Genomic DNA, 26,828 nt, shown 5'->3' on the forward strand with positions numbered 1-26,828 from the left:
GTAAAAGCTGCATGAACACAACTCACACCATGTAGCTTTTTATACTGATATTATGAAATAAAGTAAATTGTGTCCTAATGTATTATTGTCTCTTTGTATTTCTTGGTTCCAGTGATGACAACATGAGCAGATAACGTCATTTAACTTGTGGAGCATGTCACTCCTGGTTCATGTTTCTCTACAAGGCTGAGCACACCATCTAGTGGTCAACTGGGATAAACTATGACACGAACAGACGGCATCAGTATCAGGTTTATTTTTGTAATTAATGCTCGGATAATTTTGAGTTGCAGAAGAAGTAAAATCACGACAAAGTTTGCCTTAGCATTAGCGTAAGAGTTAGCATTAACTGACCATTACCAGATCTAAAACAAATTCTCTAGAAGGTGTAAGGCAGTATTTGAATGTGATGTGTTAAAAACTATTGATTGTAAATTGTATTCTCTTCCTGCTTTCATTCTGTAAAAACCTAAATTGGATTTTATTTTGTGACAAGACTATGCAGATGATTTCATTCCAATGTTAGTCCCACCTGTGCATTTGGTTCACAGGCTACATGGTACTTCTGTCTTATTATAGTGGTCTATTACTGATCTAAACAGATTCTGTATCAATCTGCACGTCCTCTTCCCCAATGATACAGAGGAAGGTCTGCACGTCTGCGGCCTTCCATGGCACAAGGCAGAGTGTGCTGACATTTTTCTCAAAAAAATAAAAATTAGAACCTGGTCTCCACGAGATCCACAGGTCTATCTAAACATGGAGCATTTTGTGTTGTCCTTTATTACCCCTGTTGCACAGGAAGTGAATATTCTTTCAATCAATCAAAGGACTGCAGTGGCTCTAGCCCCACCTTTAAGGGTTGGATGGGTATGCTTGGCACCACAATTTAAGGGTAGCATAAAAAGTAGGATGTTTACGGATGTTATTTGTTTGGGACCATTCCCAAATGTTGTCAGTGGAAATGTCAAAATATGTGTGCCACACTGAACCGAACTGTACAACTTGGTAGAAACAGGGCTAATGTTAGCATCATTGGTCAGCCTGACAGCAGCTTTTTTGATTTGAATTTTTTATTACAAGCATAAGACAACATAAGTGAAAAAAAAAGACAGAAAATGAATAATAATTACAAACAGTGGAGAGTATGATGCAGAAAACATTGTCTGACATTAACCGAGAGGCTCCTATGAAACATAGCCATCAGTTTTAACTAATCCCAGTCATACACATTTATATGCCGACAAAGAAGCAGCGGGAGCAAATTGGGGTTAAGTGTCTTGCCCAAGGACACATTGGACATAAGCTGCAGGAGCTGGGGATCAAACCCTTCCGATTGAAAGTCAACTGACTCCACCACTGAGTCACCGCTCAATGTCATTCCTACACTACCTGTGCAATTTATTTGCAGGCTGATGGCCGGAGATGATTTAGGGCTTTATAAATGACGAGCAGGATTTAAAAATCTATCCTTCGACTCACAGGAAGCCAGTGTAGAGATCTGAGGTGTTACACTTTCTGTGTGCTGGTGAGGACTCTGGCAGCAGCGCTCTCAATGAGCTGCAGCTCTCTGATGGATATTTTTTTATCAGACCTGAAAACACCGTTACCATACCCGAGCCTGCTGAAAATGAAAGCACTTTCTCTGTGTCCTCAGACTTCCCTTGAGTCTTGTTATAATTTGAAGCTGGCATAACGTGCAAATTTTGTAACGCAGTTGTTAAAATACAGGTCGTGCTGCTGTCCTGTCCTCAACTTCCCTCTTTGTGTTTACACCCTCTGTCACAAGTTCTGCTTTTAAAAAGGGCTGAACTTTCTATTTCCTTGTGTTCAAGGTGTTCTTCTTTACTATTTCATAATAACATTACAGTATGAGTAATTTAATACTGGGAAATACGTGGTTAGTAACTTGAAAGGGAGTCCTAATAACACTCCTGGGGCCGTATTCAAAGCTTCCTAAGTACTACGAGTTGCTCCTATGACAAAATTCTAAGAACATTTTTGGAGTCAGGACATTTTCTAAGAATTTCCCCTTAAAGTAAAAACTAGAACCTGGTAAAGATGAAAGTTATTCACAAAGCTCTTTAGCCCTTAAGAGAGCTACTAAGGCAGTGATGCTCAACCTGCAGCTCTCGAGCCACATGTGGATCATTTGGGACTAGTTGTGGATCTTTTATACTTAAACAAAAAATAAAAATCCAAAGTAATTTTTAAAAAAAGGGAAACATTGTCAGCAGAAATTATTCTTTGCAAGTCATGTCACTGTGTTTACCCACACATATTTTAGGAAAGAAAGAGGTTTTTTGATTGTTCTTGCAGAAATAGTTTTTGGTCAATGTGGCTCTTAAGTCTGACAAGGCTGAGTACCACTGCCCCAAGGTGTAAAACTGTGAAGAGGAGCGAGGAGGACTTTTAACGGGCTAAAGAGTTTCTCAAGCTGAGGAGAAGATGTATATGTTCTCCAAACACTAAGAATTAAATTGAATCATAGTTTGGCAGAACTGACAAAAATGATTTGTGCAGACATTGTAAAGTGAGACATGCATGTTGAGTTTCTCTACATGTGGTTACCTCTACAGGTGCATCCAATCACTAATTAAGGCTCTTTAGTACATGTTGATATAACTATCAGCATGTGGAGAGGCTCCTGCACTTGTGGGCATGTGATTTTAACCGTCTTGTCCGCTATATACTTACTAAAAGTTCTTAAACTGCTTAAAGTTTATATAACATATACATCTGAATACGGCCCCTGATGTAAAAGTCCTTGCTAGCATTTTCTAAGCTGAGTTAGGAGGTCTCTGAGAGGATTCTCAGAATGTTTGTGACTACGGATACAGCACTGCTTTGTGCTGGCTTGACATAACAAACAGGAAGCAGAAACAACTGTCAGGTTTTGAAATTAAATGTTTTTAACTGAAGTGTAAGAATTGTACTTTAGATCATATAAGGAGCTGTTGCATCTTGTCTGAAAGCCTGGATGCTGGTTTTCCTGCGATAACGAGTTCATTTCTGTAGATCTCGAGAGGAAAGCTGAAATTATCTCATTATCACGGGAAAACCAGCATTGTCAGAACAAGACACTAAAAAGTCAAAGTTCTGAATGAATGTCCTCTTAGGGCTTCTGTACATTTCAAACTATTGTCTTGCTTTTTTTTACTTCCATCTTTATGTTGCTGGTATAGAGTAATTTAGTTAAAAAAAAGTAAGTAAAACATGATTTATATCTAACACTTGGAGCTGAGGCACTTCACACCACAAGCTTGTACTTTAACACTTTAACAGGTTGCTGCTGCTGTGACACATCGGGCAGCCAGCCGAAGAGCTCACGGGAGAAGGTGTAGAAAACCGCAAAATAACAGAGGAAAGACTTTTTTTTTTTAAAACTAACACGCAGCAAAAAGTCACAATGTACATGAATCTATAAATGTGCTTGGTTTGTCACTTCTATTCATACGAAGCTATCACAGTGATTACATTTAATGTTGAGCTAATGTGCTGTACGTAACATGCTCATCTGGTGCCGGATCCTGCTGGAGAACAAAACAAGGGAATCAATTGGAAGAACAGTAATACATATGTTGGTCACACTGGATTAAAAAAAAAGGAGATAGCTGTTGTGATAAGTTATGTATACTAGAGTAACCAGCAGTGATATCAGACATACATTTGTTATAGCAGAGTGTTGTTCTGCTTTGGGAGCGAGCAGCACAGACACCTTATTCAATCATTTAGTTACCTTCTCCATATTTGGTCTCCTGTGTGAAATAACACTGTATGTTAGTTCCGCTTCAGCCTGTGAGGAAGCAGCAAAAACAAACACAAGAAAAGTTAAAAAAAAGAAAAGTGAAATTAAGGTCCTGCAGGTTTTCTTAAAGGTGCACTTTGTAGATTTGGAAATTTAGAGAAGTGAAACAAGTCTATGGTAATATTCATAAATTGCTAATCTGTATGCATGTATGATTGGATCTCAAATTTCAATAACAGTAGGGGCATTGTGTAAAATGTAGGGATGTAAAGATTAATTGTAAAATCATGATAAATGGATTCAAAGGTGTCAAGATTCACACTGATACTCTGAAAACTCATCGCAATAATATCGTGAGCAACCAGCAGCTGTCAAGGCCCTGACACACCAAACAGACTGCAAAAAAACTAGTGGCGACGAAGGCCGCCTGTAGTGTCAACTCAAAAAAAGTGTTATCTCGAGACACATTACAAAAAGCAGGTAAAGACCTTGCTTAATGCTATATCACAAAGACCCGGCTTAATCCTCATGAGCACTATAGCAAAGCAGCTAAAGTTACATTGGTAAGAAAGTCTTGGCCAAAAAGTTTCACTAGAACACACCGCAAAGACTGCAGCTGACGGCCAACCACCACGTACGTTCTGCGCATGTGTGAGAGGCAATAAGCCAGCAGGTAGCGGTAGTCCGTAATCGTCAGTCCAAAAAGGGGAAACCGGGAGAGGACGAGGAAGAACGCAGATAAATAAACCGTTGTTGTGATATGAGAAGACAACTTTCTAACCGCTGTCGCTCAACACTATATTACACACGTCGTAATATAAGTTATTCTATAAGAAGAATAATGGAGAATAATGTCTGATAAAAAGCTGAAAATGGCACTGGTTAGCCAAAAAAAGGCTAACTGGGGTCAACAGGTAGCGACGGAGCTGGACACGTCGCAAAAACTAGGGCGATGACCGCTCACCAACGGACCGACGGCCGACAGTCTCCTTGGTGTGTCAGGGCTTTAAGAAGAGAGGCGGTTGGCAGCTGTAGAGCAAGATTTTGAAATTGAGGATGCACCAACGTCTTTTAAATCGGAGGTGTGGAAGCATTGTGGCTTCCCCAAGACAGAAAATGAAAGAGGACAGAAGATAACAGACGAGACCAAAACTGTGTGCAAATATTACAAGAAGGCAGGGAACTACACAAATAACACAACCAGCATGATGCAGCATTTAATCGACACCACAATGAGAAGCTTCAATCACTTCCCCTTGTTGAGAAAAAATATATATTAAGAGGCCCAAATCACACTGAGAAGAGGGTCTGCAGCCCCTAAAGGAATCTGTTTCTGTCATCATTTGTCTACAGTCTCATTTTGTAAAATAAATCATGAGAGAATCATATGGAAAACAGGGTTGTAAACAGGGGCACATATTTAGGACCTCTGCATATTTCTTCACAGAAAATAAATCGAACAATGTTAGTAACATTAATTAAAAAAATGAATAGGAGCATCTGCAGCCCTAACAGAAATATCAAATTTGATGACAGTTTTGTCTCCACATTGAGGATCATTTAAGCATTCTTTTGAAACAAAATAAAGTATTTCCTACCTTTGCTGCAGCTGATGATTGTGCTTTTTTCAGCTCTAGAATGGTTAAGAAAACATCTGTTAATGCCTCTTGATGCTGTACTGGAATACAATCTTCAACAAATTATTATTAATTTAAGTTATGAATATTCTTACTGTGTTGTCTCAAAACACACCAGAAGATCAAGGCCACTAACACAATGACGATGAGTACACTCGCAGGAATGATGAAACGCAGTAGGTAATCAGGACCCCTGCAGCAACAGTAAACACAGATGGATGCAGATAAACATATCTTAAGGTAATGAATTCAGACAGCTGAAATAATTAAACATATACATGTTGTCCCTTAAGTGGTAGGGTGTCTGTCCATAGATGAACCATGACTTAGGACACTGACCTTTCTGATTGCTTCTCAGATGTGGTATTTGCAAAGGCTGACGTGTGATTCACAGGTTGGAGAGAAATGTTCGTTAACTGTGTTGTTATTTCTGTGGTTGTTATTGTGGCTGTGAGAAACAACAAAATGTCAGCAGAATCATATCACATTAATGAGTAGTCTCATTTCTATATTCAATTGTCTCCCAATTGCTTATTCCATGTAATCATATTCCAAACAATGGCACCAGTAAAACCTTTATTCCAGGATACATTAATAATGGGAAACATTAAAGGGGACATATTATGAAAAATCCACTTTGACAGTGTTTTTGAACAAATATTTGGGTAACCTGAGTGACTACTGACCCACAAAATGTGAAATAAATCCATCCAGTCCTTTGTTTGTGGTCTGCATAAGTCTTACAACACAGAGAACAATGCTCCGTTTCAAATTTGCTCTCCTTGTGATGTCACAAGCTGGATACTGATAAAATAAAAAAACAACCTTCCCCTCCCCTGATATCTCCACCCATGGACTCTCCCATTACATGCATACGCCGCCCACGAATCACGAAGCAAACGGGCGATTCAGGATTAAGTGTCTTGCCTAAGGACACATCAGACATGACAGAAATGACTTACAAGTGTGCAGCATGTTATCAGTCTGTGGAACCTTTCGAGTAGCTTTGCAGAATTTGCAGCTCAAAAAAATCCTTTGTTATCTTATACTGGCCTACACAAAAACCACTCATTTTAGCCTCTGGCTGAAAGTGTTCATTTCAGCTGTGTCTCCTATCATGCCCACTTTTTACTGATTGGCCAGCTCTCTGGAAGCCTTCAGAGGGGCAGAAGGCTGCAGGGCTGCCATGGAGGTCGGGCTGCTCTCTGGTGTTGGGAGAAGAGACCCTATGTTAATAGGTTTCAGCAGCTTATACGTAGAGGGATTGGAAGCTGTCTTGTGAATTTCTCGGTTTCATATTTTAGGGAACTATCGTGTGATTAGCAGGACAAGCCATTTAGCGCATTCTGCAGACTTATCCTGGGATTACTCCAACATAGGTTTAGCTCATGATCTGAAGTTTGCCCATGTTTAGTATAAGTATCCAGCATTGTAACACTATATGTGAGTTTTAAAATGGAGGTCAACATAATAGGTCAACCTTAAATCTCCTAGGTGCTTGAGCCTTCACATTACTTTCTGTCATCAAGCTATGCCCTATCTAAACAATAAATTCACTTCCTTGTTTCCTGGAGCGCCCCTACAGGCCTGGAGCACTTCTGTTCAGCATTTGTCTATTTGCAGCTGTTTTTTTTTTTTTTAATGAATGTTTTTGTTTGGCTTTTTGCAGCAAGTTTTCTGGGTCCGCAGCCAATTTTGGTAATTTCATTTGTTTTTGTCATGTGCTTTTGAATTTGTATCGTTTCTGAATATGCTGCATGTTTATTTCCTAATGTAAGTCTTTTTGGCCATTGCTGGTTCTTTGCACTTTTCAGCAAACCATCATTATTCACTCAAATTCTTTATTATGTAAAAAAACAAAAACATAATAGGTTCTGAATTTGTATATCAACAATTTCATATGCACATAACATCTATAGGAGAAGGGCCATAGACTGGCTGCTGAGGCAGAATATGTGTCAAAAAAGTGTATATTTAACAATTATTCATCAGTGTACGAGTGTACTGAATGATGGGCTGTGTGTGACGTTTAACGGCAAGGTTTGATGGCTTTCAGTGTATCGATTGGTTTCAACCTGACAGGTTAAAGTTCTTGAAAAAGAGTGCTTGGTGAAGCATGGAGGATCATTTCCAGAAACTTGTCTTGGCAATCAAAAAAACGTCAAATTCAAACCTTTACTTACGGCTGCGAATGTAATAACTGAACATTTTATAATACTGTACTTGTATTTTCAAACTATTTGTTAGTAGTATGATACTTACTGGTGATCGGTCTCTCTTTAACAGTAACATGCACAGGCATCTGTACGTCTCCTTTGGCGCCGTAATACCAGCCGCTGCTCTCTGCCCTCAGTCTCTTCAGAGTCACAGTGAAAACGTCAGGGTTACGTTTATCTATTGATCCATGTGGCTCCTTTATACAGGACCCTCCCAGTCTGCACCACTGAATTTCTCCTCTGTTAGAATAGGTAAAGCGGATAGCAACATCTCCTCCAATAAATCCTGTAACCTCCTGATGAGCCACGGAGAGCAGGGGCCGACCTCGAGGGAGAGGGAATAGAATTTACTACAACATTATGGTTAACCATCAGTACTTTCTGCTGTTTGATACATCTTGTAGATAAACGACTCCAACATTCACACTTACTCATGAACATGTTTTAAAAGAAAACTGTGACCCACTATAGTCTATAAACCTTATGGGGTGCTGGTTTGATTACAATTACTCGTCAATTTTAAGACAAGTAACCAGCGAGGTGGGACAGACGAAAATGAAGCCACGATAAGCCTGTGAGCCTGAGCTCAGGGTTGACAAACCCTCGGCACTGACATTTGTGGATCATGAACAGGGGTAGTGTTAAAAAAGTCACATGAAAGCAGACAGCTGATTGAGAGCCCAGCCTTGTACTGATGACTTTAGAGCAAAAAAACTTCACATTCAGCCGTTTATAGTTATGTACTTACTCTATATATTTGCAGATCTGTGTACTGTACACATTTGTAGGTGTGTGTGCAGACCTGCGTACGACATTTTAGTTTTGCTACGATTAAAGCTCCATTAAACAAAACATTATTTAAAAAAATAATAACGATTAAAGATTTTTCAAAGAGGAATTCCAGTATTTTTTAACCTTTGCCCTTTATTCAGTTGGTGTCTTTGGTTACAGTGATCCAATTAGGAGTCTGTATTCTGTGGGAGCTATGTATAAATATCTGCATCATGGATGTGTGTAACAATAATCTCACAGTGATTTCACACATCTAACTCTCTGTGTTTTACTGCACCTTAAATGCAGGGTTGGTAATTATCGAAAACTAGCATGGTTTTGAAAGTAGCATTCCCTCAGTGTTCAATAACCGAACCTTCTAATGAAGTCTTGAAGCTTTGAAACAAGTGATCAGTTTCTGACGTGAGTCTATTTCTGTACTGAACCTAAATTAATGTTGTCAGTTATAATACTCTCCTTCAGGAACAAACATTAACACTTAAATGGATGTATGTACATTGAATAAGACAATATTTTCCTAAAAGGGGATATTGCAGCCATTACATCATCTCTCCCTGCTGTAGCAATCTTCTTTAATTCCAAAACATGAATTAGTACTTTTTAAAGTTTTGAAGACCACAAAATATATAAAAACATGGCCCAGGTTTCTTTCCACTTGGTCTTACCTGCAGTGACTGAAAGCTGAAACCTTTTCCCATCATCTGCCCCATTGTTTATCTCCACAATACACCAGTAATGAGAATCAGAAAGAGTCACAGGATCTATAGTCACAGTGAAGATTCTTTGCTGTTTGTCATCAGAGATTGAAAAACGTCCTGAACGTCTTGGTTCATTGGTTTTAACTGTGTAGGAGCAGGAACTCCATCGATATCCTTGACACAAGTACTTCACATGGTTTCTGTATTTAGACTCATAGAGACATGGGACAGAGATGGAGCCTCCAGTCTTCACTGGCACTTTACTGACAGTCGTAACGCTGTGAATTCCTGCAACAAGACCCAAGAAAAAATTCAACCAGTGACATTTAGAGAGATTCAATTATAATCACACCATCCTCTGACCTCCTGGCATAAATATAAGGAAACACAAATGTTAGAACTTTGACTGACCTGTGAGTCCAGCGAAGATGAGAAGAGCGCTGAGATGAGCGGCCATGTCGGTGAGTGAGAAGAGGAAGACTAAAAAGTGTCCTGTCGTTCTGTTAGAATGACTTCTACTTCCTCATGTTACCTTATAAGTCCACAGTTTGACACCCCATACAATGTATTTACAGAAGGTGTTAAAACCTATACTCTCACTTGCACACTACACATTACAGATTGCTGCAGTTCTACCCAGAATCCCTTGTTTCAGAAGAAACCTTTTTTATGTCAGGATTCTTTATTAGTCCAGGGGTACTATTAAAGCCACCTAGGAGGGATTTTTAACTGCTCTTGAAACAGACTGAAAAGAATAGTGATGCCTCTTTATGACCTACAAAAACAAATGAGACCATCAACGACAAGATCGACTATTTCTTTTTCAGTATTTTCAGTGCGTGTAACTGCTGCCCATGGTAGTTGTCAGACGAAATGAGTTACAGCATTTTTTTTCCACACAAAAAATATTCACCGTGAGTGATACATTTTACTGTTAAAAAAGGAGCAGATGTTTTGGTAGTAAACATTACCTATGCATTTACAACACAAGATTAGCAACGAGATGAAAGGTCAGCTTTAACCACAGGGGGCGCCAAAATCGACGAGAAAGAAAAAAAGGAGCTTTAAGTAAGTCACATGATCTTCAGATACATTAGATTTGTATTTTTATACAATTTTTTTGTACTGAGAAAAGTCTTTAAGATTTATTTTAGGTATGATATCATGTGTATTGTGTTTATTAAACAGCTGCCTACAGCATTAAAAACCTTATTTTAGGGAACACTTTACACCTAATGGGAGCTAGGTTTAAGATTTCAATTATGCCTCAGTTGCAACTGGTGCAGCATCACCTAGTAGAGGGTAAACTCTGTCTCAGGTTTCTTTCCAAAAATTGGAAAACCAGGCAAAGTCTGAACTTACTGTACACAAAACACCTTCCAACCTGTACAGATATGTAGAATTATTCTATTGTTCAAGAGATTGTGTGCTTTTTGGTAATTGCATGTTTTGCCCAACAATACTTTGACTAACTTGATCATAAAGCAGATGGATGAAAATCCTACTAACGCTGTTGTTCTCTTATGTTTCCCTATTGTACCTTTATGTGGATGTTGCTTGAAGAGATTGACTTTAAATTGCAACATTTCACTTGTTACACAAGACTGTGAAAGTTTCTGAAAGATGTTGCACAGCAGTTCTGAGAACTGAGGCAAGAAGGCATGGAACCACAAAATTAAATATGAAGGACAACATCACAGTGTGATACTGTCTTTCCATTTAAATGACTCCATGTTCTTAAGAAGATACTCAGTTTAAGGATTAATTTCATCAGCAGGAGGACAGGTTTATACTGACACATTTTGAGCTTAGAAAATGTGTCTCATTACTTCCTCTTTTTTTTTTCCAACTCTTTTTATTTAAATTTTTCAATAAAGTGACAAACATTTGTAAATGACAATGATACAGTCTGAAGCACCCATTCCCCTCCCTCCTCCCACCCACCCACCCAGCTCAGGTCAGAACCAACCAGGGACATATGACACACACATACACTCACTCAGACAGCACATTAGACACAACAGCAGACAGACAGTCCTAGAAATAAAGGTAAAAGAAGAGTGATATGGGTAAGTAAAAAAAAGACATGGGTGAAGTGATCATTAATAAGAGAATACCAGTATACACAAACATACCGGAAAAAAAGCCAAGAACAAATAAATGATGATGTTATTTTGTATATGGCAAGCCGTTTATATGGCAAGCCATTTAGGAAATTAATATATTTGAACAAAGTCTAAATATATTGAATGAAACTTTGAATATATTGAATGAAGTCTGAATATATTGAATGAAACTTTGAATATATTGATTGAAACTTTGAATATATTGAATGAAACTTTGAATATATTGATTGAAACTTTGAATATATTGAATGAAACTTTGAATATATTGAATGAAACTTTAAATATATTGAATGAAACTTTGAATATATTGAATGGAAGTCCGTAGCGTTATATCAGATGGCATTTCAGTAAGAGACTAACAAATCCCCTAAAGTGTGCTCAGCAATGTTTTGTAGAACATTACTACTCATAAGCAGTAAAAGTGTTCCAATAATTGATTATCTTAAAGGTGACGCATTCTACATTCAAAATTATTCATTCAATTTTGAGTACGAAGAGCTGTTTCAAAAAAGTTTTCACAGTCAACAAACTATTAGTATATTTCAGCTGATGTCATTTTGCAAAACCAGCATATTCAGCAGGGTGTCTTTTTGATGACAACAATGAAACTGGTGGATTTGGAGAATTGAAATCAGCTTCAATTCCATATATTCAGATTTTGTTCAATATATTCAGATTTTGTTCAATATATTCAGACTTTGTTCAATATATTCAAAGTTGCATTCAATATATTCAAAGTTTTGTTCAATATATTAATTTCCTAAATGGCTTGCCATATATATGTATATATATACATATACATATATCACCATTACACATAAGGCCACAACTGCATAAGTCAGTGCCCCAGTTGGGCCACCTCAGTCAAAAAAGTCTGGACACGCCCCTGCTTGTGTCGGGTTGAAGCAGACTCTAAAGGTCATGGAAAGTTCAGACTCTCACGTTAGTGTTTATTAAGTTTCCTCTTGCTGTTCCTCATTTTACTCGATAAACATACAGCTCTGAAGAAGTTGTGTTTTTCTACAGAGCTGCCGATGACGCCATTTTACCTCATGAGCATCAAATAATATATCAAAACTAAAAGTCAAACAAAAACTTGGGCATCAATCTGCATGATAAAAAACTAAGACTGAATCTGTGTTTGAGAAAAATTGGAAGTTTATTTTGATTGGGAAAAACATGTAAATACAAGGGATACTTTGTCATTGAAGGGAAATATAAAAGTACTGAAATAAAGTTTTAAAAAAGACAATAGTAATGAGCGCAAGAATAAGATCGCAGATACAACAAGCGGTTGAAATGAGTTTCCTCATTAGACCCAGAGTGCGCAGGAACGATTATATATCCCGTCTGGCCTGGGAACGCCTTGGAATCCCCAAAGAGGTGCCTGAAAACGTTGCTAGGGAGAGGGAAGCCTGGATTGACTTACTGCGCTTACTGCCACCACCAAGAGAATAACATTACCATGAAGAGAATAACACAAGAGAAGTATAGGAACAGCTTCAGACTGGCTGGGTCTCTTCAATCGGCCATTTTCTTCAGTTCATTCTGTTAACCAGTTACTTCCCGTCTGCATTACACTCAGCATTTCAATCAGGAGAGACAATTGAATAAAGACAAATATTAATTACAATGAAATATGGAAATGTTTCTTGACAGAAATATTTTTGGCACTTGGACTCTAAGGGGTGGGCGATGTGTAGAATGACAATTCTTAGCAACGGCAGAATAGATCCCCCCCATGGAGTCCAGACACTGGTGGTGGTGAAGCTGATGACTTGATGAGACCAGATGGGATGAGAAATGATGGATGATGATTCTGCGAGATGGTGGAGTTGGAGAGGTGGAGGGGCGCACGAAACATGAGCTTGAGAGACAGATAAACACACAGGAAAAAAAAACACGGATTTCATTCCTTTCATACATGTTTTTAATTCTGTGTGGTTCTTCAATTTTGGAATAAGACATGTTGGAGAGTTTCTGTATTTGTTTTCTTTCCTTTTTTCCATATATGCTGAGCAAGTATTATGAGAGAGTCTTTTAGAGTTACCTGGTCTTAGGTTTCTGCTGTTGTCCTCACATAACTGAATGTTACGTTGTCTTCTGGCTGTTAAAGAAGAAAAAAGTTATTTACAAGAACTCACAAAAAGTCTTCAAAAGAGTAAATATTGTATTTATTACCACATTGTTTCAAATAGAAAAAGTGAACGTTTTACTGGGATCGTTGGTGGGGACTGTCTGCTGCTATTGACCGCCCCCACCCGTTTGCAAATGCACCTTCAGTCTTCACTGTTTTGCAATGGAACAGTATCTGCAGTTACACAGTGTGGATAAGGGACCTGCACAGGTAGATAAATTGGCATAGCATACCGATATTGCAGCTGATGGTTGGGTTGTGGTGCGGTCTATAAGGGAAACAAAAAAAATCACATGAAACTGACTATAGTGCAATGAAAATGATTTTCTTTCACATCTGAAAGGTGAGTGTGATCTATTCAGTTTATTCAGTCAGCAAACACTTACTTCGTCTTTTGAAAATAAACCATACCAACAAGCCGACCAGTACAATGAGGACTAACACGCTCAGACGTATGGAGAAATTCCTCAGGTGAATGAAAACACTGTGGAAAATTATAAAGACAACACATTTTTTTGTTTTAAATTTGGCCTCCTTTAACTATCTTGTGTTCAAGAAATGGTTGCACCAGTTTAAAAGAGTTTAAATTGAATAATGAATAATATTAGCAGCTAGATCAAATGTGCATTGAACAACATGGATCTGGATTCAATAACAAATGTCTGAGTGATTAATTACTCCTAAATAAACCATTGTGTGCATAAGCTCAGGAGCCTGACCTGTTTGATTCAGTCTGAATCGTGGTGTGTTCCTCATATCCAATGGAAGACGTATGACTCACAGGTTGAAGAGTGGTTGTCAATGTGTTCACATGATTTGTTGTTGTCAGTGTGTCTGTGAAGAAAAACACAGGCTTTAAAATATATCACAAAAATGAATATGAGTGAATTCTAATTTATCATGCTTGGTGAAGCATGGAGGATCATTTCCAGAAACTTGTCCTTGCAATCAAAAAAACGTCAAATTCAAACCTTTACTTACGGCTGCGAATGTAATAACTGAACATTTTATAATACTGTACTTGTATTTTCAAACTATTTGTTAGTAGTATGATACTTACTGGTGATCGGTCTCTCTTTAACAGTAACACGCACAGGCATCCGTACGTCTCCTTTGGCGCAGTAATACCAGCCGCTGCTCTCTGCCCTCAGTCTCTTCAGAGTCACAGTGAAAACGTCAGGGTTTTTTAGATCAATGGTAACTCTTGTACCATCTATTGATCCGTGTGGCTCCTTTATACAGGACCCTCCCAGTCTGCACCACTGAATTTCTCCTCTGTTAGAATAGGTAAAGCGGATAGGAACATCTCCTCCAATAAATCCTGTAACCTCCTGATGATCCACGGAGAGCGGTGGCCGACCTCGAGGGAGAGGGAACAGAATTTACTACAACATTATGGTTAACCATCAGTACTTTCTGCTGTTTGATACCTCTTGTAGATAAACGACTCCAACATTCACACTTACTCATGAACATGTTTTAAAAGAAAACTGTGACCCACTATAGTCTATAAACATTATGGGGTGCTGGTTTGATTGAAATGACTTCTTTGAGGCTCGACAGACGAAATGAAGCTACTATAAGCCTGTGAGCCTGAGCTCAGGGCAGACAAACCCTCCACCACAGACATTTGTGAATTAAAACACACATTTGTGGATCATGCATGGCAGTAATGTTGCAAAGTCACATGGAAACAGACAGCTGATTGAGAGGCCAGCCTTTTATTGATGACTTGTGTGCATTTTCAGCTCTTGGAGCATAAACACTTCACATTCAGATGTTTACTGTATAATTATGTACACATCCAGAAATTAATCTAAATATTTGCAGATCTGTGTATTTAAAGAAGAATTCCAGTATTTTTCAACCTTTGCCTTTTATTCATTAATTATTTTTTCCCGCGTTAGTGTCTTAATGACTGATGGTTACAGAAAGAGTAGAACATGTTCCAGTTGAGATTGATCAACGCACTCACAGACTAAAAAAGATTTTCTCCGTGTATGCAACATAAAAAGGATCACCACAGAGATAGGTTTTATTTGAAAGAGGAAATTGATCATGTTAAAGCCACCAGACTCCACCGATAGAAAAAGTTATTTTATCCTTTAGAATAGAGTTTGTGGTCCACTTGACCAGTTATTGTATCCAGGGGACAAATTAACACAACAATGTCACCCTGGGCAGCAACTTTTAAGTACCCCTCCAAAATGCAGCTGCCCACCAAACCCACCAACACTATAGGCCCACTACCACAGAATCAGCGAAGGGGTATGATGGCTTGCAGTGGCACTGTGTGAAAAGCTGTTTTGGCACCAGCGGAGTGGCTAAAGTAGGACGAGATTTAACCAGATTTTTTACTTACTTACTGCCCTGGGGCCTTTACACATCTCAGGCCCCTGGTCCCGGTTGGCCTAATGGTACATCTGGCCTTGACTGTATCTACATGTTTTGTGACTTTGGTCCAATCAAGAAAGTATTAGATCAGCAACATTTGAACCTTCGAATTAAGTCTTGAAGCTTTGAAACAAGTGAACGAGCTAACATCAGTTTCTGACCGCGAGTCTATTTCTGTACTGAACCTAAATTAATGTGCTCAGTTATAATACTCTCCTTTAGGAACATTAGCACTTAAGTGGATGTATGTACATTGAATGAGAAAATATTTTCCTAAAAGGGGATATTCCAAAACATAAATTGGTACTTCAGTTTTAAAGACCACAAAATATATAAAAACATGGCCCAGGTTTCTTTCCACTTGGTCTTACCTGCAGTGACTGAAAGCTGAAACCTTTCCCCAACATCTGCCCCATTGTTCATCTCCACAATACACCAGTAATAAGAATCAGAAAGAGTCACGCGATCTATAGTCACAGTGAAGATTCTTTGCTGTTTGTCATCAGAGATTGTAAAACGTCCTGAACGTCTTGGTTCATTGGTTTTAACTCTGTAGGAGCAGGAACTCCATTCATATCCTTGACACAAGTACTTCGCATGGTTTCTGTATTTAGACTCATAGAGACATGGGACAGAGATGGAGCCTCCAGTCTTCACTGGCACTTTACTGACAGTCATAACGCTGTGAATTCCTGCAACAAGACCCAAGAAAAAATTCAACCAGTGACATTTAGAGAGATTCAATTATAATCACACCATCCTCTGACCTCCTGGCATAAATATAAGGAAACACAAATGTTAGAACTCTGACTGACCTGTGAGTCCAGTGAAGATGAGAAGAGCGCTGAGATGAGCGGCCATGTCGGTGAGTGAGAAGAGGAAGACTAAAAAGTGTCCTGTCTTTCTGTTGAAAGACTTCTACTTCCTCATGTTACCTTATAAGTCCACAGTTTGACACCCCATACAATGTATTTACAGAAGGTGTTAAAACCTATACTCACTTGCACACTAAACATTACAGATTGCTGCAGTTCTACCCAGAATCGTTTGCTTCAAAAGAAACCTTTTTTAAGTCAGGGTTAAGTCCAGGGGTAATATTAAAGCCACCTGGGAGGGATTTTTAACTGCTCTTGAAACAGACTGAAAAGAATAGTGATGCCTCTTTATGACCTACAAAAGAAAATGAGACACTATTTGAACTGCACATGGCGCTGCACGAGTTGCAACTGGCAGTAGTGGTCTGTCTTTATTCGTCTGTTTTCTAATGTCGTCAGTGTATAATCGACCAGAAACAATCTGATTTATATCTCACTGCTCGTCGCACACTTCTGGGTATGGAGCGTTTATTCTTTATCATCACATGGACTTTGTTGGCTGTGGCTCAGTGCCACTCGCATACGGGCCGGATTCCTCTTTTTTTTCCCAACTCTTTTAATTTACATTTTTCAATAAAGTCACAAACATTTGTAAATGACAATGATACAGTCTGAAGTACCCATTATAAATGGGTATACGTAAATTATAAATTCACACAACACAAACTCTGAGATGTTACAACACTTGTATCAACATTATAAACACTATAACAACGACAGAAGTTACAAGAATAAGAATAATCAATATCATTCGCAATGGATTGTGGGATGGGTAGTTCCTTGAATCCGAACAAAAACGATATACATACAGTAGTCTTTTTTTTTTTTTTTTAAGATTTATTTTTGGGCTTTTTGTGCCTTTAATGGAGATATAGGACAGTGGAGAGTAGTAGAGTAGAGCTGGAAATCAGGGAGCGAGAGAGTAGGGAATGACATGCGGGAAAGACTGTAGCCTCCATACAAGGGGCGCGCGCACTAACCACTGCGCCACCAGCGCCACCAGCGCCACCATAGTCTTGTACCTTTGACGCCAATTCAATTGTATTATAGTCAGGAACATTGGGGTAGCTGGTTGTTTGGTTCTAGGCTTCAATCACTTGGTTAGGTAAGGATTTTATGAATTTTTGATGGAGGATTTGAATGGGGACATTTACTTCTGGAGCCAGAGCCACTGAAAAAGGGGGCAATCACTATTAGGCTCTTGTCAGATACTTTTTTTTAGTGACCTGGAGCTTTACTGTGCTGGTTGGTTGGAGATGTTTGTGAAGCATTGCTGTTTTATACTAAGCAGCTCCATCCCTGTCTGAAGCAACAACTTTGTGTTCAGTAAGAATCAGTGTTATGGACCAAGCATGTAAAGGCATCGCGATCTCACCCCCAACATGACTGTGATGTTGCTCGGATGATCTCCCTTTCTGTGCTATTGGCTGATGCAAATCAATATCTGAAACAAGTACCTTCTTTGTTTTTTGTTTTTTTGTTTTTTATAGCCAAACACTTAAACAGAACCAAAGAACGCCCTGCTGGATGTTTGAAGGGAACTTTAAGGGAATGGCTTAACCAGAGAACCCTCTGTAAGTCTATTTTATGGTGTTCATTATTGTTTGTCTGAGGGCCTAGTTTTCTTACTGAACATGCTTTAATTACTCTTGTTTGTGTCTGTGTATCTGTTAAGCATTCAATAAGCTGTCAAACACGCTTTCTAGTTGCAGACTGTTTGGAAGTCGACCTCACTGACTGTCAAACATTTTTACTCTTTATCTCATAGAATGACAAGCCCATCTTCTCAAAGGAAAATCATTTATTATCACTTTATTGATGTGATGTGCTTATACTCATATCGTTCACACACAAAAATAACTGGATTAACACGACATAGGAGTCGCCAGAATCTTATTTTGCTACTTTCCCCTATATTTCTGGATACTCTGTGCCAAATTTCATATTTATATGTCTATTGATGCACTTTCTACAAGTTAATTTGTGACTTTACATTATCTTGACTTAAGCATTTTTCTAAAAGGTTTTTTTTGGCCCCCCAGGACCAAACGGCCCCGAGTTGGGAGTGGTCACGCGACGATGATGGCCCAAGGTATGAGCCAAATAAAAATCATAGTGAAAAAAAGGTAGCAAAACATCCTGAGGGAGAGACCTGGCTCCCGGACTATATGTCCCCAGTTTTTGGTTCCACCACATTCTCTGCTTGTTTGTGGACAGGAAACCACGCTGACTGAAGACGAGCAAATCATTTTGGATTTGGAACTCATGAGAGCGTTCTAGCGTTTTCCTTCTGCAGAATTCAGATGTGGCAGTGATACCAAAAATGTTATACATACTGGAAATAAGATGCTATTCAGAAAACCAATCACAGGGATTGAGGTCTGCTTTGTTTGGATGGGTAGCTACAATCTTTTAGGGGTGCACGTCAGGCTTTGTACATAAGCTTCTGCATGGGTACAGGGCTAAGCGATCCTATGGCTTATGATACGGTGTAGATTGGACGAAGAAGTATCAATCAGGCATTTGGAGAATAAGAGTAAGCTCTCATGCTCTGAGGCCAGTTACTGTACATTACAGGTTGGTAGAAAATGCCTACTTTGAGTGTTTTCATGAAGTGTATTTCACTCCCAAACAAATTTGTATTTGACATCTTTCATTCTGTCTTTGTAAACTGCATCAAAGTGTTCTGCCTCTGCCTCTGTTAGCTGGTTTTTCCAGTCCCCAGCAATTCCTGAAACACAGCATGCAAAAGAAGTCACAAGTCAGTCAAAGAAATTAATATTTAAAAATGTGAGTTAATGATTTGTTTGCTAAACTAACAATGTGTAACCTTTTATTGTATATAGCGTATGTATGTTAGTATTATATTAATATTCATCAGTGAATTTTGCTCTGTCACGTTGAACAGGAGATTTGAGTAGGCCTATATAATGTGTACTTTTTTAAATCTCCACTTCAGCAGGCACGGCATGTCAGAGTGGGCTTTAGTAAGATATTCTTGTTTTTAGGAAATGAGCTTCTTTTCTGTCAGAATTCACTTCACTGTTTTTCAAAATGACAAATGAATCAGCCTCACAGCAAGAATTCTAAATGTCTCCAGTCATTTCAGCAAAGGTAAGGGGGACCACAAGCCGAGCTACAAGACCAAAGTTCAACTGCTGACAAAAATTCAACATCTGATCATGCGTCATAGAGTAAAAACTCGTTAAGGCTGAGGTAAGAGTTTGATGTGGCACTAGGGGAATAAACAAAGAGTTAAAAGCCAAATTCTTTTAGACAGAACTAATTTAGAGTTGGAGTGACCCCATACTGAAACTGACCTTTCCTGAGAAACTCTGACTTTGTCTGGTCCATGATTTCACTCGGAACCAGAGAGTAGTTTGACATTTTGTTGTGCTTCATGTTCTTGAACAAACATTGTTCTGCTATCTTCTCTACCGCCTCAGCGTCCAACGATTTCTCCAAGAACTGAGCGATTCTGGTCACAGAGTCCTTCAGGTCCTGCAGCGGAGAGAAACATTTCCTGCATTGAATGTCACAGACGTGGACGTGTTTTCTTTCACATCCGATGTTAAAAATGATTGTTAAGTCTTACCATGATCAGCTCTTCATATGCGATGTACATAATGTGCTCTTTGTCGTCAGCATTCAGCCAGCTCTTCACGTGATCGAACCATGAGCCGAACATGACTAGAAGGAAAAGAAAGTGTTCAGTCATCATCAGTAAATGATATCTTCCATCAACAATCACTGTCATTTATTTCCATCAAAGTTAGCAGTCTTTGCACAACACTACTGTCTAACACCGTGTCCTAACAGTAGGCATTGGATATCATGTTGCGTCACTCATGATCGCACGCTCGCTGTCCACACAGCATCCGTTAAATATTTCATTCTCTGCTCTTAAAATGTCAATTTCCCCTTGCAAAGAGTACTACTTCTAGTGCTTTTCTGTTGAAGGTGGACAAACAGAAGTGCGGTGCGTTGTATTGAAGAGTTGTTGACTCAAATCACAGCACTCTGAAAACTGAAAAAAAAGAAAAATATTTTCTTTGGTGTTGTTGACAAAAGTCAAAGAACAACATTTCAATCACGGATAAGGATATAATTAATACACTTTAATCTCCACTTAGTACAACAAGCAAGCTGTGTCCAGTGAGAAAAGCTAATGCCAGCCCCCTTTCTCGTCTGTCTACACGAGCGACAGAGGGGAAAATAGAAACAGGGCGTTGGAGAAGAAACAGATAGGGCAGATAGGACACTCGGATAGTAAAAAATAGAATTAAGCTGATTTTGTCACTGACGCTCGCTCGCTCCCGGACTGTTAGGACAAGGCTGTAAAGACCATTCTTGTATTTTAAAACTGGGCGATACTTAAACATATTTTTGAATCTTAATGACAAATGGGCAAAAAAAAAAAAAAGGTTAGATTTGGAAAATGTGCAGGATCAAAGTATGTCAACTTGAAGAGTCTGCTTTGCCACTGACGGGCTTGGACGTCTACCTGGCGGTTTCCACAGGATCCGCCTGCACAGAATACTAACTTCCCCCAAGGTTTTGCTCCATCAGACGACACGTGACCTACCACACTGGGTCAGTTTCTGTAGAGCATGAGCAGCCACGAGCAACTGTACTTTTGGGTGCACAAGATCACAGGAGAACAATGTGTAAACAAGCAGGTGAATTTGTCTTTCCAAGGTAGCTTTGCTATTCATTTGGTGTCCGCCATGTTTTGACATAATGTTGATAAAGTGATGGCATAAAGGATCGAGAGTTTGTATATTGTTCTTCATTTTGAAATTGACCAGATGCTCTGTGCTTTCTCTTGTCTGAATTCCTTTGTTTGTTTATTTGTGTGATTGTGTTACTGTGATGTTTGACATGTAAACTTTGGAACCAACATAATATTTAAAATGACAGAACAGAATAGAATAGAGGACAGAATAGAACGACCCTGAGAGGAAGTCAGACAAGAGACATACAAAGGCCGGTCAATTTCAAAACAAAATACAATAGAAGGACTCACAATCTTATTTTCCATCGCTTTCTCAACATTACATCAAAACAACAAACGAACAACAAAGCAACCTCAGAAACACAAAACAACATGTTTTTTTTTCTTCTTTTTTCCCGTGTGATCTTGTAGTTCTCCTGTGATGTATGTACGACTGCTCATGGCTGCACTCCGCTGCGCTCACGTTTCAGAAACAGACCCAGTGGCGCACAGACTGATCTGGAAATTGAGAGTTACTACAAACATCCAGATTCTGCGTAAAAAAAAAAAAAAAAAGAAAAAAAAAAAGGTGACCAAGAAGACCCATCTTTTCAAGCGGTCTCTGTATGGTTGTCTGGTCTACACCAGGGTTTGCTTGACGGCTTTCACACCAGCGCAGACAAACCGCACTTCTTTTTTTTAACTGAACCCAACAGTCGGGTTAGGTATGAAAATGCCCAAAATAACATTCTTAGCCTGTCAGTGGCTTAAACAAGAACTTTGAGTAAATGCTTTTCATCTGACGAACTTGATATCCAATATAACTCTGAAACATGAATAAATAAAGCCATGATTTACAAAGACCTGAAGTTCCTGTCAGTTACTGTGATTTGTTGTGTTATGTGTCAATAAATACTGAACATTTCATGCATGTGAAAATGACATCTACCTTCTCCGTTAAGGAATTTGTGGAGGAACTCGCCCTGTGGGCCCGGCTTCACCAGGAACGATGTTATCCCAAAATAGTGAAAGGAAGATGTGAAAACATCTTTGGGGTTCCTCATGACATAGACGACCTACAGTGACGACAAACATCTATTCATCATATGTTGAGCTTGAAGACTCACTCTTCCAGCATGGCGCAGTAGTTTCATTACCTTCATTTAGCAAATAGATTTACATGTTAGGAAAGACTTCTATTTGACATCTACATTCTTGAACAGACCACATATAAAGAGGAATTAAGGCCTTTGCACGCAGACACCTGGCACACTGAGTCCGCTGCCTTTATTTCTCCATTCATTGCGAAAACACATGAAGTGGAACTAAGGCCTTTGCACGCTTTAGACACACTTTTGTAATCTCTGAAAAACCCTAATAACCAAAGCCACAGGCTCAGCGACAGATTTACCTTTGGCTTCACTTCAAAGAAGGACGGTGGCATCATGTTGTATTGGAAATGTGTGGAAAACATGCGAGGAGATGGCCTCTGTTCAAGGTTAAGGATGCAAGCACGATTCTCCTCCAGCCAGGGAACTCGGTCCCAGTTTGGAAGAGTCTCAACAGAAGCTGGATCCCCTCCACTGCTGATCAGGGGTACAATCTCCTGCATCCAGGTCGTTCCTGAACCAAGGGAAACAGGAGGTTAACTGAGTAGTGTAGAAACACTAAGCACTAATGCACATCGTTTCCTGTGATCTGATATATCTTATTGATTTGTATGCAGCTCTAAATTAAGACCTACTGTAGTAACGTCAACCCTAATTTACTGTACAATATCCACTTACAGTTTATAACTCATATTGCTGAAACACTAACATAAACCACATATAGAGTAAAAAGGAAATTGTGTATTTGAGGGGGATTTCTCTCCTGTTAAAAGTTTGACATCCAGTTTAAAGTTTGACACTGCCCTCTTCTGTCATCTCTTTGTAATTGATGCTGCTAATTTTGATGCTAACTGTGATTCTTGCCCAGTCTCGATGTCCACCATGCAGCCTCAATATACATATAAACACACACAATTTGAGAAATGAATTGAGCATCTTGTGTCATTCATTATCTAACAATAAACTCCAGGGAATAAAAAGTCCCTTGGTTGAGATGAGGCCTTACGTGCAGAAACAGTAAGAAGTGACCTCCTGATACTTAGTAATAGTAATTAATTACAAGTGTATTCATTAAGTAAACCTTAAAAACTCAAAGTGTACCACATTATAAAAGCTTCAATGAGAGCTGGGAAATGAACAGATCTCATGTGATAACTTTAGAGATGGGAACTGTGGTTTTCTTAGCTGAGGGATTGCAAATGAAATAGATTTGAAATGACAATAACATTATTTTTATCTAACATACAATACATATACATATATATATATATAGATACATGACTATGGGCCCTTTTTAATTTAGACAAGGTCCCAGTTTGTTGATGCTTTTATGCAGCAGTTGTGCCATATTACTGCTGGACTCATCATTGAAGGATGGAAGGAAGGAAGGAATAATGTCACCACTCTCCTCGACAACCTTTTCTTTTTCTTCAAACCATCACACGTTGTTCAACATGAACTAGTTGTTGGATATTGATACGATGTAAGCTAAAGTATGGGGGCGGCTGTGGTTCAGAAGTAGAGTGGGTCATGCTCCATCAGAAAAATCTGGCCACACATTAAAGTGTCCTTGGGCATGACACTGAACCTTAAATTGCTGTTAAGTCCGCATCATGTGTGGATATGAATCCTGAAGTGAGGCCTGGTATTTTGCATAGAAGCATCTGGCCAGGTGTGGCCAGTAAGGGCTTGGAGTGGTTGGAAGTAGAGCCAGAACGATTAATCAGCCAGCCGATATTGCCATATCAAGTGACTATCGGTATCGGCTAATCTTATCACAGATATGCGCCAATATTAATAGATTTATTCACCAGTTAAAAAAATAAATGTCATTTGAGTTTCATTGTAACTAGATTTTCTCTTTCCCCAGCAGAGGGTGCTATATGGATTACAACAAGCATTACCACTCTCCACAGTGTCAAGTGGGGATCTTTTCTACATTATCGAAGTTTTTCAGAAGTGTTTCATGACTGCCTTTGAGGGATCAACACAATAAATGGCTCTATCTATCAGGGCTGGTTGAAAATATTGATTCATCATTGCAGTTATTTTTTTCCCAATACAAGCCCCTCTCCACTGGGTTCACTGTTGGTGCTGTGAATTCAGGTCAGGCACATTTGTGCACTTTGCATATAGTTTTTGTCCATGCCATCACAGCACTGTTATGTTTTTTACGATTTGCTGCAAATTCAGCTCAGGCACAAATGTGCACTTTAGGTCAAACTGTACTTAAGTGTTTTATTATTTGTTCATTAAAGAATGAAATGATAAAAAAAAAAAATTGAGCCAGTTTGTTCTAAACCTATACAATATATGCACACATAATTATTTAACAAATATCAGAAGGTACTGTGATGAGTTATCTGAAATCAAACTGAATTGTGAGATTGTGGACAATACCCAGCTCTGGTATCTATAAAGATTGAAGATAAAGCTAAGAAAGATATTGGCCAATATATCGGTATCACATTTTTTCTCTCCCTAATATCGATATCGGAAAAATTCCATATCTGTCAGGTCTAGTTGGAACACTAGAAGTATATTTAGTTATAGGCTAAAGGCGTTATATTAAAAGGGGACAAATTATGAAAAATCCACTTTTACAGTGTTTTTGAGCTTATGTTTGGGGACCCACAAAATGTGAAATAAATCCATCCAGTCCTTTGTTTGTGTTCTGCATAAGTCTTACAACACAGAGAAAAATGCTCTGTTTCAAATTTCCTCCCCTCCCCTGGTATCTCCACCCATGGACTCCACCATTTATTCTCGTGAAGGAGTGATGTGTACCAGGAAAACTCAGGGGTGTTCATTGCATTTAAAGAGACACACACACCAAAAAAAGGAGCGCTCCGAGAGAGCTGGTTAATACAGGGTCACAAACCTCCTCTGGTGCTTGATATATTTTGACCAAAGCACAGCACAGATGTTTCATTTAGACCACAGAGGACTGTTTAAAGAGGTGGAGAAGGAGTATAATATGTCCTATTTAAGTGCAGTGCATGCATAGGGTAATTTTGTTCATTAGATCTTAAACAGTTGTAGCTCTGTCACTGCAGATCTACAGATTAATTTAGCTCATGCACAGCATACATCTGGCCCACCTAACTTAATAGATTTGAGACCAAGTACTTTGAGTTTTCTGGTGTATCTTTCATCACTCGAAGTACACTGATTTACACAAGTCTACCATATTTATGATAAATACAATCTTATGTCATGGTGGTAACAAAGCCAGTACTAACTATACAAGCTATCAAAACAACATCAAAGTTGTACTGGCTGTCTAATTCAATATTTTTAGACGACATTCAGATCTGGTAAAGTTTCTTTACACTGAGTATTCCTTCAAACTGAACTGCATCCCAGGAGTAACTCCAGCCTCACGTCAAACATAGAAGAACTTGTTTTTAGTCTTTTGTGTTTTGGTGAGCTATAAAGATTTCCCCACTTGGACCTAATAAAGATACAAGACTTAAATCTACATTCGGTTAAAGTAAAGGTCCTCGGGGATTAAATAGGTGATCTCTCATCTAAGAAACATTGATCCACAGTTTAATATAAACACGTAGGCATTGTAAAAGTAGGTCAGCCTTTAAGCTCCAGGTGCATTACTCAACGTCTCCACGCCAAACTCGCCGGATACTTTTGTAAATCAGCTACTTTGTCTTTCTCAGATGTGTTAGTTCTGACAACCTGAGTGAACGACCACAGCAAGTGTGAAATGTTTACGTGACACTTGAAACTCAAACGAGTTGAATATGACACTTTGTTTATTTTCTTATGACAAACAAGGGTAACCTGTAGGCGACTTAAAAGTACGAAACTCGGTCTAAAATTCCTCGACACATTATGACAGCTTCGTGTTTTATAACAGCAGACATTAGGCACGGTGGCAACCTGAGCTACTCACCTGACTTGGGATACGTTACAATGAGAATATCATCAGGGCGAAAAGTGAAGTCCTCGTAGTATTTGAGGCTCTCTTGGGGGTGCAGAAGTGAGGGCAGATAGACCCCCTTGTACAGGGTGTACAACTCTGCCTCACTCATTGTTCGAGGAAGAAAATTCTAAGACTGTCTGCTGTTGTAGGAGGGTAGCCAAAGTTTCATGCTGCGTTCACGCTCTCCTCGGACTGTCCCTTTCTCCGAGTTGGTTTTTAAGTGTTTCGACTTTGTGTTGGCGAGCTCTAGTTTATTTACAGTCTATGGTTGTAACGTGGATACAACGTAGGCGATAGAAAATAACGTTGTTTTTTTTTAAAGAAAAGGATCTATGTCACTGGATCGTGGACAACAAATGATGATTAAGTAGCCTATTTTATCTTATTAAGCCTACAATATCGCTAAGACGTTAATCCACGTGAGAACTAGGCTATATAATTA

The 26,828-nt window shown here is 38.9% G+C and overlaps 2 protein-coding genes across 2 annotated transcripts; both read right to left on the reverse strand.

Moving 5' to 3' along the window:
- Positions 1 to 1,061: 1,061 nt before the first annotated feature.
- Positions 1,062 to 16,631, reverse strand: LOC109988575 (polymeric immunoglobulin receptor). The gene is made up of 15 exons (XM_065949985.1): positions 16,564 to 16,631; positions 16,120 to 16,440; positions 14,415 to 14,714; positions 14,074 to 14,188; positions 13,741 to 13,838; positions 13,588 to 13,622; positions 13,313 to 13,324; positions 13,006 to 13,084; positions 9,059 to 9,379; positions 7,648 to 7,926; positions 5,725 to 5,833; positions 5,481 to 5,578; positions 5,347 to 5,381; positions 3,740 to 3,796; positions 1,062 to 3,533 (listed from the first exon to the last, which is right to left on the reverse strand). The coding sequence occupies exons 1-15, from the start codon at positions 16,607 to 16,609 to the stop codon at positions 3,480 to 3,482; spliced, it is 1,959 nt and encodes a 652-aa protein (XP_065806057.1). The 5' UTR covers positions 16,610 to 16,631; the 3' UTR covers positions 1,062 to 3,479.
- Positions 16,632 to 17,439: 808 nt separating this feature from the next.
- sult2st2 (sulfotransferase family 2, cytosolic sulfotransferase 2) lies at positions 17,440 to 26,556 on the reverse strand. The gene is made up of 6 exons (XM_020640133.3): positions 26,357 to 26,556; positions 22,749 to 22,960; positions 22,287 to 22,413; positions 20,219 to 20,313; positions 19,944 to 20,124; positions 17,440 to 19,354 (listed from the first exon to the last, which is right to left on the reverse strand). Exons 1-6 carry the CDS (start codon positions 26,493 to 26,495, stop codon positions 19,245 to 19,247), a joined length of 864 nt encoding a protein of 287 aa, XP_020495789.2. The 5' UTR covers positions 26,496 to 26,556; the 3' UTR covers positions 17,440 to 19,244.
- Between the last annotated feature and the right edge of the window lie 272 nt (positions 26,557 to 26,828).

Source organism: Labrus bergylta, chromosome 21 (genome assembly GCF_963930695.1).
Source record: "Labrus bergylta chromosome 21, fLabBer1.1, whole genome shotgun sequence".
NCBI classification, from domain to species: Eukaryota; Metazoa; Chordata; class Actinopteri; order Labriformes; family Labridae; genus Labrus; species Labrus bergylta.

Excerpts from the sequence above, each read along its gene's own strand:
- sult2st2 (XM_020640133.3), bottom strand. The coding sequence starts at position 26,495 with ATGAGTGAGGCAGAGTTGTACACCCTGTACAAGGGGGTCTATCTGCCC. Across the intron at positions 22,961-26,356 it reads TGTAACGTATCCCAAGTCAG|GAACGACCTGGATGCAGGAG; the intron begins GTGAGTAGCTCA and ends CCCTTGGTTCAG. Across the intron at positions 19,355-19,943 it reads GTCAGAGTTTCTCAGGAAAG|GAATTGCTGGGGACTGGAAA; the intron begins GTCAGTTTCAGT and ends GCTGTGTTTCAG.
- LOC109988575 (XM_065949985.1), bottom strand. The coding sequence starts at position 16,609 with ATGGCCGCTCATCTCAGCGCTCTTCTCATCTTCACTGGACTCACAG. Across the intron at positions 14,715-16,119 it reads TCAGCTTTCAGTCACTGCAG|GTCGGCCACCGCTCTCCGTG; the intron begins GTAAGACCAAGT and ends CTCTCCCTCGAG. Across the intron at positions 3,797-5,346 it reads AATCATCAGCTGCAGCAAAG|GCTGAAGCGGAACTAACATA; the intron begins GTAGGAAATACT and ends GCTTCCTCACAG.